The 18134-nt window shown below is 34.6% G+C and overlaps 1 protein-coding gene across 37 annotated transcripts in view; it reads left to right on the top strand.

The window, feature by feature from the left end:
* The window catches only part of PLEKHA5 (pleckstrin homology domain containing A5), a 176365-nt gene that overhangs the window by 44770 nt on the left and 113461 nt on the right, over nt 1–18134 (top strand). The window contains exons 1-2 of one of the 37 annotated variants that reach the window (XM_074268902.1): nt 5238–5875; nt 8702–8796. The exons of 35 other annotated variants lie outside the window; for them this stretch is intronic. In XM_074268902.1, the coding sequence (XP_074125003.1) occupies nt 8747–8796 (50 nt within the window). In that variant the 5' untranslated portion in view covers nt 5238–5875; nt 8702–8746. Of the gene's footprint in view, nt 1–5237; nt 5876–8701; nt 8797–18134 lie in introns of those variants that run through there. One more of the 37 variants, XM_074268928.1, reaches the window with a different exon arrangement.

The raw sequence follows: 18134 nt of genomic DNA, 5'->3' as shown, positions 1-18134 counted from the left end.
CTTGGCCTCTGCAGCATTTGGTGTTGTTGACATCTCTCCTTCTTCTACGGTCCCTTATGATTATTGTCTTCATATTGTCTTCAACCCTATTCTACTAGTCTTTATTACCTGCTTGACTGACCATTCTCATTTTCCTTTGCCGAATTCATTTATATCCTGTTCTCTTGGTATAGTTGTATCTCAGAACCAAGACCCAAGCCCTGGTCTCAACTGTCATTAAATCACTTGGGCTGAACTATCATCTCTTTGCAGATAATTCCCAAGTATACTTATCCAACTATTTTCTTTCTCCTCACTTACCTCTAACTGCATGTCTCAAGGGCATTGAATTAAACTGGTCCAATACAAAGCTCTTATCTTTACTTTAAAACTACCCTTTTCCTCACTGGGTCTAGAGTATCCGATTTTACTGTATGTGTCATTTTTTTGAATCTTCACTTGCTTTTATATAATCTAATCATTTGCTAAATCTAGTTGCTTCAACCTCCTCACCTCTCACAATCATTCCCTTCAGACTCCTGGACTATTGCTATAGTCTCCTTATTAATCATTTTCTTTCCAGCATTACAATCTTTCTTATCTTATATACAGCTGCAAAATAACACTTTGGGGGGGGGGTGTGAAAACTAAGTTTTTAATTGATATTTTCTGTTTTTTATATCATACTTCCCTTTCCATCTCAGAGCAATTTCGTAAGAAATAATACTTTTTAAAGAGGAAAAAAAAGTTAGCACAACTGATTACTTTGAAAAAAAAATCGAAAATCATGTACACTGTGTTAACACCTATGGACCTCTCACCTCCATGTGAGGTAGTTTCTTGAGGGAGTATCTTCTCATGTATTTTCATTTGAGTACTATTTGATCTTTGTAATTATTTCTGATGTCATTGTCTTTTTCATTTACATTGCTGTAGCTGTGAATATTGGTTTTTTGCTCTGTATCAATTCACATAGAAATTTCTATATGTCTCTATTTATTACACACCATTTCTTCTAGCACAATAATATTTCATTGCATCTATGTACCACAATTTGTTTACATATTCCCCAACTCTTGGACATTTACTTTGTTTTGAATTCTTAACTATCCCAAGGAAAATTGTTGTTTTAAATATTTTTAAATAAGAATATAAGAGAGCTAGCACTTAAAAATTTCTGGGCACTGAGCCTCTTAATAAAGTCACCTTAAAAATAAGTAAATAAATGCTTTTAAGCATGTACAGACTTTTTCCTTATTGATGACTTTTCTTGAGATATAAACCCAATAATGGAGAATCTGAGTCAGAGTCACATTATCTGTATAATTCCAAATTGATTGTATCATTTCACAATTCCCCCAACAATGTATTAGTGTGCTTAACTTTACACAATCCTCTTGCCATTTTTTTGGTCAATTTTCAGGGTATGATGATGTTTACATTTGTGCTTAACTCTCTTGTTAGTAATTTGAAACTTTTTTTTACTTGGTTGTGAATACTTTACAATTCTTTGTGAAAACTGTGTACCCTTTGATCATTTATCTATTGAGGAATGACTACTAGTTTTATATGTATTAATTTTTATATATCTTGGATATCCTTATGAGAAAAGATTCTTGACCACATCCTAGATGAATTAATGTTGTATATGCAGGAACCTTTCAGTTTCAAGTAATCAGAGATTTTATTTATTTTATCTTTTGCAATTGCCTTTATCTCATTTGAGCAGGAATACATCTCCCACCCATAGTTATAAGAAGTATTATGATGTGTTTCTCTTTAAAATTTTTATATGATCTTTGAAGTATGTCCTAATTATTCCAGATTACTTTTCAGTTTTCCTGAACCAGTTTTTAGCATATAGGCAGTTTTTTCCCAATGTTATTTGTTTTCCTCTTTATCAAATACTGGTTTATTGCATTATATTATTTCTGAATCTCCCTTGTCTAGGCTATTCCACTAATCTATGTCTCTTTTTTTTTAAGTAATACCAAATTATTTTTGTGATTACTGATTTATAATAATTGTTTGAGATCTGGAAGTGCTATTCTCCTTTTGTCCTTACTATACTTCAAAATTTCCTTTGGCATTCTAAATCTTTTCATTTTTTCAAATGAATTTTGTTTTTATTTTTATCAAATTTTATAAAGTATCCTTTTGATAATTTGATTGGTGTATTAAATAAAATATAACATCTTTGCTAGAATTAATGTTTTTATTAGATTGGCACAACCTAGCCATGAACATTGAATATTCATTTAAAATTGTTCCTTATTTATTGAAGAAGTTTTTTGTGCTTGAATCTATACAAGTCTGGTGAATTGGGATGTTAATCCTAAGATATCTTATGCTTATTTGGAATGGGATTTCCCTTATTGCTTATTGTGTTTTGTATAGTGTGTGTATAGTATACACACTATATAGTGTGTATAGTAAAGCATTTGATTTGAGGATTTAGTTTGTAGCCTTTACTTGACTTTTAGATGATCAGAAGATCCTGCTGGAAACTCTTTCAGATTTCTGAAGTATTTTCTGTACAGTCACATTTCTCTACTGGTGACCTGTCCCTCTCCAAATCTTCCTTAATTCTCTGATCCAACACTGGCAATTCAGAACTTTATAGAACTGGTCCTTCTGGGTTGTAGCTTCTGACAGTTTTACTCTTGAGGGGCTGTAAACAAGCTGGCTGTCAAGCCCCGAGCTCATTTATGCAGCTTGGAGCCAGGCTTCAAGGTACCCACGTATAATGGGAATTTTGTTGTGTTCTTGGGTCTCTTGGTGCAGTCTCACTGTGAGTTGGATTCTAGATGTCCTAGTTCAAAGATAAGATTGCGGGGTAAGTTTGGAGATTAAATGGGAGGAGAGGAAGTAATGATTATAGATGGCATTTTTAAGGATTCTAAATAAGAAAGTAGATAGTTATGATGATGGACTTAGGGATTGTAGGAGTTGTCTCTTATTCCATAAAATGTGAAGAGCAGAGTAGGAGGTGAGGCATTTCCCAGTGGAAACTTTGGAATGGCCTCTCTAGGCTGGTTTTTGGTAGTCAATTAGGGAAGAGTAAAAAGATGGTCTTGACTCAGTGGGTCCCAAGAGATATTAGATATCCCTGGTGGTCGGGCTTCGAACCTTGTTGTTCAACCAAAACTTATTTCTCCTAATAATCTCTTAATTGCCAAATTTGATTGTTTTTTTCTACTTTCTCTTGACTTGTGTTACCTTGACTACTCTTACCTCGTGGATACTCTTTCCTCTGTTGGCTTCATACTACTTTATTCTGGTTATGCTCTTATTAACCACTTCTGGGAGGAAGTCTGTTTTGCTGAGCTCATCCATATCATTCCTAATTCTGGACTTTAGGTATTTCCTCTTTTGGTGACTTTATGAGTTCTCATGGGTTTAAATCCCATCTCTTTGCAGATCACATACCACATGCATGCACACACACTTGCCTACACAAATAGATTGAAATACCACAAGTATGTGTAACTTCCCTGAAGGCCAGGTCTATGTGACTTAACCATAGCAATCAATTATAGAGGCGTCATTTTGCCTCTAGGATAAAATGTGTGTAGCCTCATCTTGCTTTTTAAAGCCTTATGTTTCTAACCTCATTGGACATGATTCTCTTCCCATCTACCCACTGTCATACCCTGCTCTTATACAATGTAGTTCTGCTCTTGCCTCCTCCTGCATCCACACCCCCCCCCCCCATCATCCTTTCACTCTTCATCTTCCTTGGTTTTTGCACTGGCTCTTCCACATTCTAGTAGTGTACTACTCCATCCTTGCCTCCCTTCACCCCACCTCTTTTAATAAGATACAGCACAGAAACCATATTGTGTATGAGGTTTTTCCTATCACCCACCCCTAACTGCAAGTAACTTTAATCTTAAATTACTATATTTGTATTTATTCACTTTATACTTAAACTGTCCATGTTTATACACATACTTATCTCCTTGCTAACAAGCTAGGTTTCATTCTTTGTACTTCTATCTCTAACACGTGTGTGTGTGTGTGTGTGTGTGTGTGTGTGTGTGTGTGTGTGTGTGTGTGTGTGTGTGGCGCTTAATCAATACTTTTTGATTAACTGATACCATAAATTTGTAGTAGACTCATTTTATTATGTAACTTACTCAAATAAAAGGTTTAAATTTAGAATGCATGAGCAGAAGTAAGATAAGGAGACAAAGGATTCTTCAGTCCAGGATAGCATAGAGTTGACTTGGTTAATTACAGGGTTGAAATGGGGAAGTGAGGAAAGTGAAGTGAAAGTAGGAGCCGAAACAGCAAATACTGTGGTGGAGAAGAATGAATTTAGCAGAGGTAAGGCTCAGGACAAGATTGAATGTTATTATGTACGACCAAATAAGAATATTTCAGAGATTTTGAAATGCAAGAGGAACATTTATGGGTGATGGCAGGATTAAGCATGCTCTTGTTGTGTGTGGGTGAAGTTAAGAGATTTGAGCCTTCCATAATCTCTGGTCTTTTTCTGAGAGATTATTTCTAGTGTACCCTGTATAATATTACCCATTTTCACGTGTTGTTTCCCCCATAAGACTATGAGCTCCTTGAGGGCAGGGGGCATTTTTTTGATTGTTTCCCAGCACACAGCAGGCACTGAATAAATACTTGTTGACCTACTTGTTACTGATTTGAGGCATAAGGAAGTACCATGATAGGAGGGCAACAGTGGGAATTGGAGAGGAAGACTGGGGGCAAAGACTGAACTTCTTTAGAAAGGAAAATGGCTTCAAGCCCCATTTTAATAGAATGGATCTCAAAAGACACATAGATTACTGAGTAAAGGCAGAAAAGAGAGGTGTCTTAAAATGACCAAAGCTAAATATTTCCACTGCCTTCTTGGACCAGTTTTTTGCGGCGTGACAAAAAGAGCCAAAAGGATAAGTTAAGATTAAACCAGCACAGGATGGAGAGAAGTTTGCTAATTACTGAGTGGGAATTACAGACCAAGTGAGAGATGAGAGGGATCTGGTTGCATAGAATGAGGTTGAGACAGGAAGAGTTAAGAGGATTCTTTTCAGCGGGTTGGGAGTGTAATGAATGGGTGGTCTGCAAAATCAAGATGAATCTGCAGAGTAGTAGTATATTGGTGTATTTTATTCAGTGAATTTCTAAATGAGATACCTTATGATATCAAAGGCTACTATAAAAAATACTTTTACATATTTTAATATGATTTTTTGAGTTGGGGAGAGGCGGATTTTAAAGGTCATTTGCCCAAAACCTTCATTTTCTCAATAAAGAACTAAGATCTGGAATGTAAGGCGTGATCTTGAATAAATGTTTCTGGGTTAAGTTATACATATTGTCATAGAACAATAGTGTGCTTAATTTTTTCCTTTTTCAAGAAGTGAAAGATAGTAAAATATAAAACATTGCTTATGTTAGTCTTATAGATTTGAAGGGGCAGAGGTTGTTAAGTTTCCAGTTCATTAAAATTGTTGCCTATTCATAATGATATATTTGAAAAAATACTGAAAGCTAAAGATTTTCAATAAAAGTATAAATAATAGTTTCCAGCCATATCATGCTACATGAACCACAAAAACCATGAAGCAAAAAATCAATATTTGGTGGCCCAGTTTTGTTTAATGCAGCAAATTATTTTAGATAGGATTTACAGCTCTCTCAGTTTTCTTGGAAATAGGCCATCACATGCTGAGATAAAATACCAAGCTTTTTTAAATTAGATACTGAGCATGCTCATATGAAATATTCTGTGTCCTCTGAGTATAACTGAGCAGGCAGAGATCATTACACTCTTTTTTTTCCATCGGTGTACCACAGTTTGCAGTTTGTCTGGCAAACTACAGGATAAAGAGTATCTCGAGTTTGAATACCCGTTTTTAGTAAAATATTATATTTGGTAAGTTAATGAATTCTTCTCTCCCCCATTGCTTTAAGGATAATTATATATTTATAGAAAGGTTATATTTTTACTTTTTTCCACATTTTTATTTTATACTAAGCCGGAAGTTTATATTGTCTGCGTTGCAAGGGAACTGAAAGGAGAGTATTTTAGCCATCTGAAATTTCCTCTTCTAACAAATATTTTCAATATATTTGTAATCAAAATGAGTACAGAAATGTTATTATGCTCCTTAGTTTGCTGTAGAAATTGTATTTCTGTCATAAGTGTAATTAGGGTTATGTCTGGTTAAATTTGATTTGTCAAAATAAGCAACATTTTTTTTTGCTTGTATTTTCTTTTCTCAAAAAAAGTTCAATTTAAGGCAATTTTGCTGTTAGGTTTTCAGAAGGCCAATATTATACCATATTATCTTAACATGACTATTCAGTGGGTTAGTAGTAATAATATATGAAAGATTAAATTTTATATTCATTTGCATAAAATACAGTTTTAAATGGTGCTGTTTCAAGTGTAGATTTTAGATCTTTATAAAGTCTTCACTTATGGATATGATGCCAAATTAGATAATATGAATGTGCTTTACAAATTATAAAGTATATTTTGTTAATGTTAAAGTATTGTTTTGATTTAAGTGAATTTTAAGTTAAATAAAATTAAGCAAATTTTATTTTCTTTCATATTATGTATGATACAAACTTGAAACACAAACATTTCTCTTTTTTCTCAAATTGTCAGTGAAGATAAATGCTATCAATTATTTCTAGTAAGAAAATTTGTTTATTTCTTTAGTATTCCTTATTATGTTTTATTGTTTTTATTGTAACAACAGGAATCCTCAGTTTCTTCACATCTTAAAAAGTTTTGGGGGGAAGAGTTCTGTGACAGGTTAAAAAAACCAAAACAAATTTTAATTGGACAACTGATTTTATTTTGAACATTGATTGGAAATAAACTTGGTATCTTAAACCCTCATGACATTTTTGCTTAAGTGAATTTTTCAGTATAATTTAAACAGCCTATATTTTTTTTTAAGAAATTTCAAGGTTCTATAGGAAAATATGAAACCATTCATTTATTTGAAAAAAGTTCATTTATTAATACATGTAAAGTCAGGTTTGCAATATATGTAAACATTTTGAGGTATTTTGTGGGATACCAGGTGGCAAAATATGCTAATTGTTAGTTATTTTCAACAGCTAGGCTCACAAAGACTTCCTGAAATCATTTCTACTTTTGCATACCTAACAGTGGCATATGTGAGTAAGGTGATTGAACATATATAAATACATTTAATATAATTCTGAAAGGGGGAGGTGTTAGCTGAAAAGGAATCAGGTGACTAGATTCGTGTAATCTATTTGCATCTTTCACACTGGATGTGATAAATTATCTGCCAGTATTTTAGAATAGTAATAGGTTAATGTGATGTTATGAAGTTGATTTATGGTTTAAGTCATTGGATTATTTCATTTTATGTAGTGAAGAATTATAAAGACTAAGGCACAATATACTTGGTGAAGTATATCTGGAGTATCCCTCTTCCATTTTAATCAATCAAACAGCTGCTGTATTTCAGGCATATATACTGTGTCTGGAGGATAGCAAGTAGACCAGTTTGGCTAGAGAATAGAGTATGTAAAGGAGATTCATGTATAATAAATATGTAAGTTAGGCTAAATCTAAATTGTGAAAATTTTAATCCATCTATACTCTCTTCACTTCATTAACAAATATTGTGCTAGGTGCTGAAGATACAAAAACAGAAATGAAAGAATCCTTGCATTCATGGAACTTGAATTCTTCTGGGCAGACAGCATGAATCCGTTACAAAATAAATATAGCATAATGTAGGAAAGATGGCAGCAGAAACCATTTGGGCAATTGGGAAAGCCTTCATGTAGAAAGAATAGTGAAGGAACTTCCATTATGGGGGGAGAAGAAAAGATATGGATTCTAGGCTTAATAGATGACCCAGGTTGAGATATTGAAATCAGAGCTGAAGTGTAGGTGGAAAAGCAACACTAAGGCTTTGGACAGGCTGTATTTGTGGTCAGTCTAAGCCAATGATACATCTCCCTTGGGAATGCTGCAAGGGGAGATTTACAAGATTTGAATCCCTATCCCTGGAGCACTGGTAAATTTTGTTTATTCAGCACATTACTGACCTATTTTCTTTTCTGGTCTTTTGACAATGCCCTTTATACCACTTTTGTTGGTTGATAGTTCATAGTGATTTCTTGATTGCTCTTAATTTTTCTAAAATGGTTTTTATTTCTTTTTTCCTTTTGTCAGTTAATTGTCCCTGTGATTAGTTTTGTTTAAACAACATTAATGTAGCCCTCCTTCCACTGGTTTTTTTTTTTTGCCCCCTCAACCTCTCCCTCACCCCAAAAAGTGTCAACTTTTTTCCTATTTTAAATATTTTCTTTAAATTGTTGATTCCTTTTTCTTTTATTTATCTAGGTTTTTTAAATCTCCTATCATCTAGCCACTTTTATTAATTTAGTTTTTTTGTTTTGTTTTTTGATATTCTGAAGATTTATTCTCTGATTTATGGTCTGTTTTCTTTTCTAATCTCTTTTTATTCTTCATAGAATTAAAACTTATGAAATAGCAGATTTTGGCCTATGGTTCTTTTTCTTCCCCTGTTGTGTCTTACAGAATTGCAATCCCCATAGTAGAAATTATCCTTTGCCCCAAATTATGGAGTTCATTTCTACCTCTTGCCCTTCCAATGATCATTCTCTGTCCCGTTGGCCATGTTAGTTATCCTTTCTCCATGTAAGCTGCCCTTAAGAGCTCTCATTTCCCTTTTCTTAGGGGGAATCCATTGGAGACCCAATACTCAGAGAAGGGGGTCCTCTGATGAGCCAATGTACAGAACTGATAAAATGGAAGACAGTTGCAGATGTTTGGTAATTTTTCCTCCTTTTTTACTATAACTTTACCATAAATAACTTAAAATAAGGCCATCTTAATTATTATTCAGGGCCTGATTATTCAAAACCAAAAGTGTTTGTTTACCTTTTAGGTGTTTTAGAGTGGTAGAAGAAGATGTGGTCTGAGGATTATATGCAAACTTAAATTTATTGTGTCTGTTTCCTTAGTAGCTTAATATACTAAGATTTTATGGCATGCTAATAACTCTTCAAACAATTTGTTAAATTTTATTAAAAATTTGGGGTGATTAAATAATATTTAGTAGATTAACCTGCACAGCTTTTTTCTCCCCCCCTTTTTTTTGGGGGGGGTCTTTGTAGAATTGTATGTATGGGGAAAGTTAATGTTTATTTTTAATTTTTGCTTACTAGTAAAAGTCCTAACTTGATGGGATCCTTAAAAATTCCACATCAGCTAAAAGTTGTTTATTGGTCTGAGCCTTTTTTTTTTTCCTTAGGGCATAAAACTTTACTTGGAATTTTAGTAAATGAAGAGTCCAAGCTTATGTTAGAAAATAACAAATTTTACTTTCTTCTCTCCCCTATTCCTGCAGCATTTTGATTTATAGCAAGATCAAACTTTATGCCTCCAGATTAAGAACTTCTGATTTAAGGGATCCTATTTTGAATCAGAGAGTTTAGTTCTCATATTGAGTTCTTACATCTTACAAGCCCTAATAATTGTGAATTAGTACAATTTTTCATCTCTTCCAAGGATAGGCTTTTCAAAACAAAATAGACTACACCTTGGAACAACAAATTCAAATGCTCTTTTGACATGACCACTTCATCTGCTTTTCTAACTACTCATTTCTTTAATGAGGGGCAGGTGCAAAACACTATTAGAACTTTTTTTTTCCCCTGAGGCAATTGGTGTTAAGTAACCTGCCCAAGGTCACACAGCTAAAAAGTGTTGTGTCTGAGGTCACATTTGAACTCAAGTCCTCCTGACTAAAGGGCTGGTGCTCTAGTCACTGCACCACCTAGCTGCCCCAGGACTTTTTTAAAAAAGATTTTAATGATCACTTTTTTGTATTAATTATTTCCTAATTTTCTTCTCCCCAGCCCAATCAGTGAATCTCTCCTTATTATTAAATAATAAGGGGAAAATTAAAATCAACTTGGGATACCAACTATATCCAATTCCATCCTCACATTTTCTTACCTAATTATAATAGAGAAGTAAATTTTCTTCTCTTCTTTCTTGTTTGGTCATTTTAATGTTTCATTTTAATATTCTTATTGTATATTATTTTCACTCCACTTAATTATATCTTCATAATATATTTCTTAAGCTGCATACTTTATTGTTGGAAGTATGTTGCAAACAACTTAAATCCTCTGTTGCCCTTTGGATCACCTGTAATTTTCATTATCTGTGAATCATGATGTTTTAAAACTCATAGACATATAGCACCATCCAGAGAATATTAATATTGAAGAAACAGGAATTTTCTGAAGTATTGTGAAATTTCCTAAATGTAGTCCAATCTGTTTTCTTCCTACTCTTCTGTTCGGTTCCCATTTCATTGTTGATCCTTAGGTTTTATCTTAAATATATGAAAAGTTGGACTAATTTAAATATTATCATATTCTGGCCAATAGCTATTCTTTATCTGACGGTTTTCCTTACTGTGGTGCTAGGCCAATCTTCATCTGAATGATCATGGACCTCATTGAAAGGAACTTAACTAATCAAAAGCTTGATGTGATCACAACATCATTCCAAAGAAGAGAAACCTAATATAATCTCTGTATCTGTAGAAAATCCTTCCTTTTGAATTTGTGTAGGATTTTTTGTATTAATTTTTTTTTTTTATTAAGGATATGTCCCCATGTTTTATACCTTGTTTGGTATTGATTATGAAAGGATTGATGACAGTTATCTCATCTGTCAAGAAATTTTTCTTCATCTTAATATATACATGAAAGCTATCCTTTTGGAGATTAAAAACTATGTTATGTTATACTGAATGGCACACACATGTATGTATATAGCAAAAGGGAAATGTAGGAGTTTATTGCAATTTCCACATTTTCCATTCAATTATATGAATTGCTATGGAAAATAATTTGTAAAAACCTGCCACTTTTAAAGTGTCCTCTCTTTTTCTTTCTTTCTCCACCCTTCCTTCCTGTTGATTTTATCTTTTTTTTTTTTTTTTAAAGCAGTCATATCTAAATATTAGAAGTCAGTAGCTTAAATTATGAGAACTATAACTTTAGGGAATCCAGACAATTTGTTTCTAGCTGTTGTGGCTGTTTTTAGTTGGGTCTCAGATCATATTTTCCATAACCTAGTTATCCTTCTGGATTATTGATTTTGAATACCCTTTATGCTTGACCAGGAAGTCAATATTGCTTGCTAGAGTAGTTTCTTGGACTTTGTTGTAGCAATGTTCTTATCAGATAAATTTCTCTAAGCAATAGTTACAATCAAAGTTAATATCATTACTTTTATCCATTTCCCAATTTTTGGACTCCTATAGCTCATGTTGGAAATATTTTGATTGTATGTAATGTTATATTTTCATTTATGTCTTTCTAAATTGGTATTAATTTTGACATTTATTCCCTGACTACTCAGTGGTCAGATCATACACAAACAACAATCAGAACACAACAGATCTTGACAGAATAAAATTTTGGATTAAAGCCAGAAAGATGACATTTAGTATTGATAAATATGAAGGTCTTATCTTTAGATATAAAAAAATCATCTTCACAAATTCAAGGTGAAGAGATACAAGAAGAATAAAGACTCAAAGGACGTGATTGGATTTGGCAAATAGGAGTTCATTGGTAAGAGTAGCTTCACTTGGTGATGAGGAAGAATGTCAGAGTTCTGTTTTATTAATTATATACTTTTTTTTCCCCCCAAGGCTTTTCATAGCCAGACCTATGGTCTAAAACAGGGATGGGGAACTTTTTTCCTGCCAAGGGCCAATTTGGATATTTGTAACCTCATTCATGGACCCATATGAACTTAGCAACTTAATAAAATTCAAGTTGTGAAAGATTGATGTTATCTATCTTTCAGTTCATCATCTCCTGTGGTTGCCTTAGCAAATGACTTCCTTGACTCAAGAACAAAAGAGTCAGACCTTGCAGGAAATAATGGGGAAAAAATGCCTCAAACTACATTATAATTAACAGTAATCTTTAAATTTTATTTGGTATTATTTAATTATTTTTAAATTAAGAAACTCAGTTCTGTGTAATTTTAATGATCAAGCTTGACCCTAGAGAATAGTTGAAAACATGTTTCTCCCCCTTCTCTCTCCAAGGGGAAAACTATGTATATGATCTAAAAGGTGGGAAGCTTTCTTTTCAAAAGGGAAAAGCAGAATAATTAGGGAAAGATTTTTGACATTTTGCCAATTGCCTTTAAAGGATAAGATTCCCTACCTTTCTCAGCATTCATTTTCCTGGAATTGATTTAAACATTCTGATGTGCTGGAATTGGGTAAGGAAAAAAATAAGTTGATTGGTAACATGCTTTCCCCTTATATAACGGGTTACTGATTCATCAATATAAACACCTTAATCAGGATCAAGATGAAATTATAGGCAATAAACATTTGTGGTAGAAATACACAAAATCCACATAGTCTTTAGTTTCAACTAATGTGAAATTCATAATATTTAACCACTTCTAATTAACATGTCCACAAGGCCACCAAATTGCCATAAAAATTCATGAAGGCTACTTTATTCTCAAAGAAAATACACACATAGACACACACACCTCTTTTGTATTTAAAATATAAAAATCATGAGAAGGGAAAAATTAGCTTATTCACAAAGCTACTAGCATGAAGGAAGTAAATAATATCACTAATAACTAATAAACATACACTAATACTCCAATCAGTTCTGCTTCAGCATAAAACAAAACATTACAAATTCTGCATCTTAATAGCTCTGTCTACATACTTGAATGAATTTTTATTTTAGAAATAGCGATGAAGGTTAATAAAGTCACAAATTTTGAGGGAACTATAGCACCCTAAATTTTCATTCTTAAAATAGGAAAAACTCTTGGCATTTGGGCACAAGGTAAGGAAAAAATTGGACTATACTTTCTTTTTTTTTCTTTCTCCTTTTTTAAAATTAATTTTATAATTATAACCTTTTTTTGACAGTACATATGCATGGGTAATTTTTTACAACGTTATCCCTTGCACTCACTTCTGTTTCGAATTTTCCCCTCCTTCCCTCCACCCCCTTCCCTAGATGGCAGGCAGTCCCATACATGTTAAATATGTTATAGTATATCTTAGATACAATATATGTGTGCAGAATTGAATTTCTTGTTGTACAGGAAGAATTGGATTCAGAAGGTAAAACAAAAGTGCAAACAGTTTACACTCATTTCCCAGTGTTCCTTTTCTGGGTGTAGCTGATTCTGTCCATCATCGATCAATTGGAACTGAATTAGATCTTCTCTTTGTTGAAGATATCCACTTCCATCAGAATACATCCTCATACAGTATTGTTGTTGAAGTGTATAATGATCTTCTAGTTCTGCTCATTTCACACAGCATCAGTTGATGTAAGTCTCTCCAAGCCTCTCTGTATTCCTCCTGTTGGTCATTTCTTATAGAACAATAATATTCCATAACAATCATATGCCATAATTTATCCAACCATTCTCCAATTGATGGGCATCCATTCATTTTCCAGTTTCTAGCCACTACAAAAAGGGCTGCCACAAACATTTTGGCATATGTAGGTCCCTTTCCCTTCTTTAGTATCTCTTTGGGATATAAGCCCAGTAGTAGCACTGCTGGGTCAAAGGGTATGAACAACTTGATAACTTTTTGGGTATAATTCCAAATTGCTCTCCAGAATGGCTGGATTCTTTCACAACTCCATCAACAATGCATCAGTGTCCCAGTTTTCCCATATTCCCTCCACCACTCATCATTATTTTTTTCTGTCATCTTAGCCAATCTGACAGGTGTGTAGTGGTATCTCAGAGTTGTCTTAATTTGCATTTCTCTGATCCATAGTGATTTGGAACACTCTTTCATATGAGTTTCAATTTTATCATCTGAAATTGTCTGTTCATATCCTTTGACCATTTATCAATTGGAGAATGGCTTGATTTCTTATAAATTAGAGTCAGTTCTCTATATATTTTGGAAATGAGGCCTTTATCAGAACATTTAACTGTAAAACTCTTTTCCCAGTTTGTTACTTCCCACATGTCTGAGAGGTAAACTATCCTCTGTTCCTCTAATCTATTTATGATCTCATTCTTTATGCCAAAGTCATGGACCCATTTTGATCTTATCTTGGTATTTGGTGTTAAGTGTGGGTCCATGCCTAATTTCTGCCATACTAATTTCTAGTTTTCCCATCAGTTTTTGTCAAATAATGAATTCTTATCCCCAAAGTTTGGATCTTTGGGTTTGTCAAACACTAGATTGCTATAGTTATTCACTATTTTGTCCTGTGAACCTAACCTATTCCACTGATCAACTAGTCTATTTCTTAGCCAATACCAATGAGTGCTGCTTTATAACATAGTTTTAGATCAGGTACAGCTAGACCACCTTCATTTAATTTTTTTTTTAATTCCCTTGAAATTCTTGACATTTTGTTCTTCCTGATGAATTTTGTTGTTATTTTTTCTAGGTCATTAAAATAGTTTCTAAGGAGTCTGATTGGTATAGCACTAAATAAATAAATTAGTTTAGGGAGTATTGTCATCTTTATTAAATTCGCTGGGCCTATCCAAGAGCACTTAATTGGATGATACTTTCAAGAAATACAGGCTGGTTACAAATACTTTAGTTTCTGAGTTAGCAATCTGTAGTGAAGTGCATCCAGAGAAGCTGAACTGTAGAAAATCATATAACACAGTCATAACAAAAAACTGATGCCATTGTAATTTTGTATAAATCTAAACCTCATACATGTTTAAGAAGATCGTACATGTGTCAGTACATGGGAGTGTGGTGAGGAGTGTAGAATCAAACTAAAAACCAAATCAAAACTCTAAAAACTAATCCTATAAGATAGTCATCTCCAATTTTTTTGATTATTAATGCCTTGGGAAAAACATTTTTTAAACCATCCCATCCCATCCTCAGTATGGTCACGTTGTCATGTCTAAGAGCTTGGATATTTAAGGAGATTAAAAGTGAAAAATCGAGGCTAAATTAATGTTGTGAACCTGGGTAAGCAGGATGGTGGTACCCTTGACAGAAACAGAGACTTGAAGAAGAAGGGTAGGTTTCACATGAAAGATAAAGTAATGGTACTGGAGTGGAGAGAAGTGATATTGCTTTACATACTGGACTGGAGGGCAGAAATTGCTTCCTGGAAGGTCATCTTCCATAGCAGAGAGATGATCTTTGGCATACAGGGTGGTTATGCTTGGTGGAAAAGAATTTTTCCAGTGGAATCTGTGAAACAGCCGCTGTGGACACATTGGTTTATAGACTATAATTTCCCTAATGGCCTGGTTCTTAGAGGGGAGGAGTATAAAAGGGTAGAATTGTGAAGGCTTGGGGTAGTTGTTTTTGAGATAAACCTCCTGTTGGGGTAGTTAGGTTGCACAGTGGTTAGAGCACCAGCCTTGAAGTCAGGAGGACCTGAGTTCAAATTTGGCCTCGAACACTTAACACTTCCTAGCTGTGTGACCCTGGGCAAGTCACTTAACCCCAATTGCCTCAGCCAAAAAAGAAAGAAAGAAGAGAGAGAGAGAGAGAGAGAGAGAGAGAGAGAGAGAGAGAGAGAGAGAGAGAGAGAGAGAGAGAGAGAGAGAGAGAGAAAGAAAGAAAGAGAGATAAACTTCCTTTTTGTCTATTATGGATAAGGAAGAATGGGACCATCTTCCTACTTTCTAATTAATTGACTACATACCTCTTGGGGTCTACTGGATTGGTGCCTCCACCTTAGTGACTACTGGACTTGAAGTCAGGAAGACCTGAGTTCAAATCTGATCTCAAACACTTAACACTTCCTAGCTGTGTGACCCTGGGCAAGTCACTTAACCCCAGTTGCCTCAGCAAAAGAAAAATAAATGTGTGTTAAATCCAATATGTAATAAGCATATTTATACAATTCTCTTACTGTACAAGAAAAATCATCAACAAAAAAATAAATGAGTAAGAAAACAAAATGTAAGCAAACAACAAAAAGAGTGAGAATATTATGTTTGTAATCCACCTTCAGTTCCCACAGACCTCTCTCTGGGTGCAGATGACTCTCTTGGAACTGACCTCAATCATCTTATTGTTGAAAAGAGCCACATCCATCAGAATTGATGACTGGATCATCATATATATATAATATATATAATATTGATGTTGTTGCTTACAATCTCTTGGTTCTGCTCATTTCCCCTAGCAAAAATTCATGTCTCTCCAGACCTTTCTGAAATCATCCTGCTGGTCATTTCTTATAGAACAATAATATTCCATAATATTCATATACCACAATTTATTCAGCCATTCTCCAATTGATGGGCATCCACTCAGTTTCCAGTTTCTGGCCTCTACAAAAAGGGCTGCCATAAACATTTATGCACATGTGGGTCCCTTTCCTATAACATCCCTTTGGGATATAGGCATGTGGATGATATCTTCTTGACTTGTTCTTTATTGGATTTGGTCATCATTTACTGGGTCATCAGTCTAATATAATGTCCCTCATTTGCGATTCAGAAGCAACTTTGGGCTGTGCAGGTTCTTGGAGTAGCAGAATGGTTTCATTTTGTTTTTTCTTTCAAACTACTTCTTGTACAGTGGACTCATTGTAGATGCCTAATATGTGTTTGTTGGTTGATTAATTTTCTAATTTTAATATTATGCCTTAATAAACTTAGTACCAAATCTCCTTCAGTATTCTAGAATACTTACAAGACATTTGGAATGTGGATTGAAGTTTTCTATAAAGAATGAAGTTAAATATCTAATTTTGTTCATCAAGAGATTAACCCTCTCTTTTGTTTCAAGTACTGTGTGCTGGATACTGAGGATACTAAAATAAGAATGACTAGTTCCTTGCCCTCCAATTTTATAATTTCTTCACATGGTTGCATGAATATACCGCATCATGCTTGAGAAGTAGACACTGACTTACATTTCTACCTTATATCATTGCTTGTGGCTGGGGTAACTTTTCCTTTGCTTTGTTATATAGAACTAGAATTTCAAGCACAGTTTACCTGGCTTGATTATTGTAGCTACAGATTCACATTTTTTACTTAATTTGCAGATTTTAAGTTGTACTCTAAAATTCCACCCAAAGGAAATGAAGGTTTTATTAATGGCTATATTCGCATTGTAATTGAAGGCCTAATCAGTTGAAAGTATTTTGGCAGTTTTTAAACTAGATTTTTGTGGGGTGAGGTTCCACCAGCCAGTTTGGATAGGGTGAGGTTAGTGGAGAGGAAACGCCTGGCTCCCGCCTCCGCTCCGCCCCCTCCCTCCACCCCCGGGGCTCTTCTCTCCCCTGCAGGAGCTCTAGGAGCCTTGAGCGGAGTCCCACGGCCTCAGGCTCATCCCTCCCCCACCTTTTGGTCCCTCTGCCTAGAGTTCCCCCCATATCCACTTCCTGTCGGGCAGTGAGAGCCCAGGCCTTCCACGAGACAACTTCATAACTATATACCGTGACAGAAAGGTGAAGTGAGAGCATCAGATAAGCCTAAGCTTGGGACTAGGGAAAGTAAGATTAAGTTTCTGCAAATAGTTGCGCTAAGCCCAGTTCTGCAGAAATAATGATTTTTAACTCCCGGCAAAACTGAGGGAGTGTCTTGACAAAGAAGCACAATCTTTACGGACCAAAGTAGCCCTGCTGAAAAGACTACGGATTTTTAGATGCACGAAGATTGGGAGGTTTGATGTTGGGGAGGGGCGGGGCGGGGGGGGGGTAAGTATTTTGTACCAAAAATCTACCGAGAGACCAACAGAAAGCCCTTCGGGAACCGTTCAAGTTTTGCAAGACGGGGTGAGAGCAGCGTTATGTGACAGTGCAGTGCCTGAAGGACACAGGAGGAAACAGGGAAAATCCCTGGCAACAAATCTTAAACTTGTCACTGAACTTGGGAATGATCGGAATGCCTTACCAGAAGAAGTGAAGCTGATTTTGAAGTTGTTTATTAAATTTCAATGAGGGATGAATTGACATTTATGTGTGTATACCTAGACATAGATAATTTGCGTGTGATCTAACTAAAAATGGTTTTTGAGGCAGTATAGCGTCTTTGGTGTTTGAAATTCAAGTGAGAAGGGTACCTTGTCCTTTTTTTTTTTTTTTTTTTTTTTTTTTTTTTGCGGAGGCAATTGGGGTTAAGTGAC

This window comes from Sminthopsis crassicaudata, chromosome 5 (genome assembly GCF_048593235.1).
Source record: "Sminthopsis crassicaudata isolate SCR6 chromosome 5, ASM4859323v1, whole genome shotgun sequence".
In the NCBI taxonomy this organism is placed as follows: Eukaryota; Metazoa; Chordata; class Mammalia; order Dasyuromorphia; family Dasyuridae; genus Sminthopsis; species Sminthopsis crassicaudata.
This window is presented reverse-complemented; position numbering and strand designations above follow the sequence as displayed.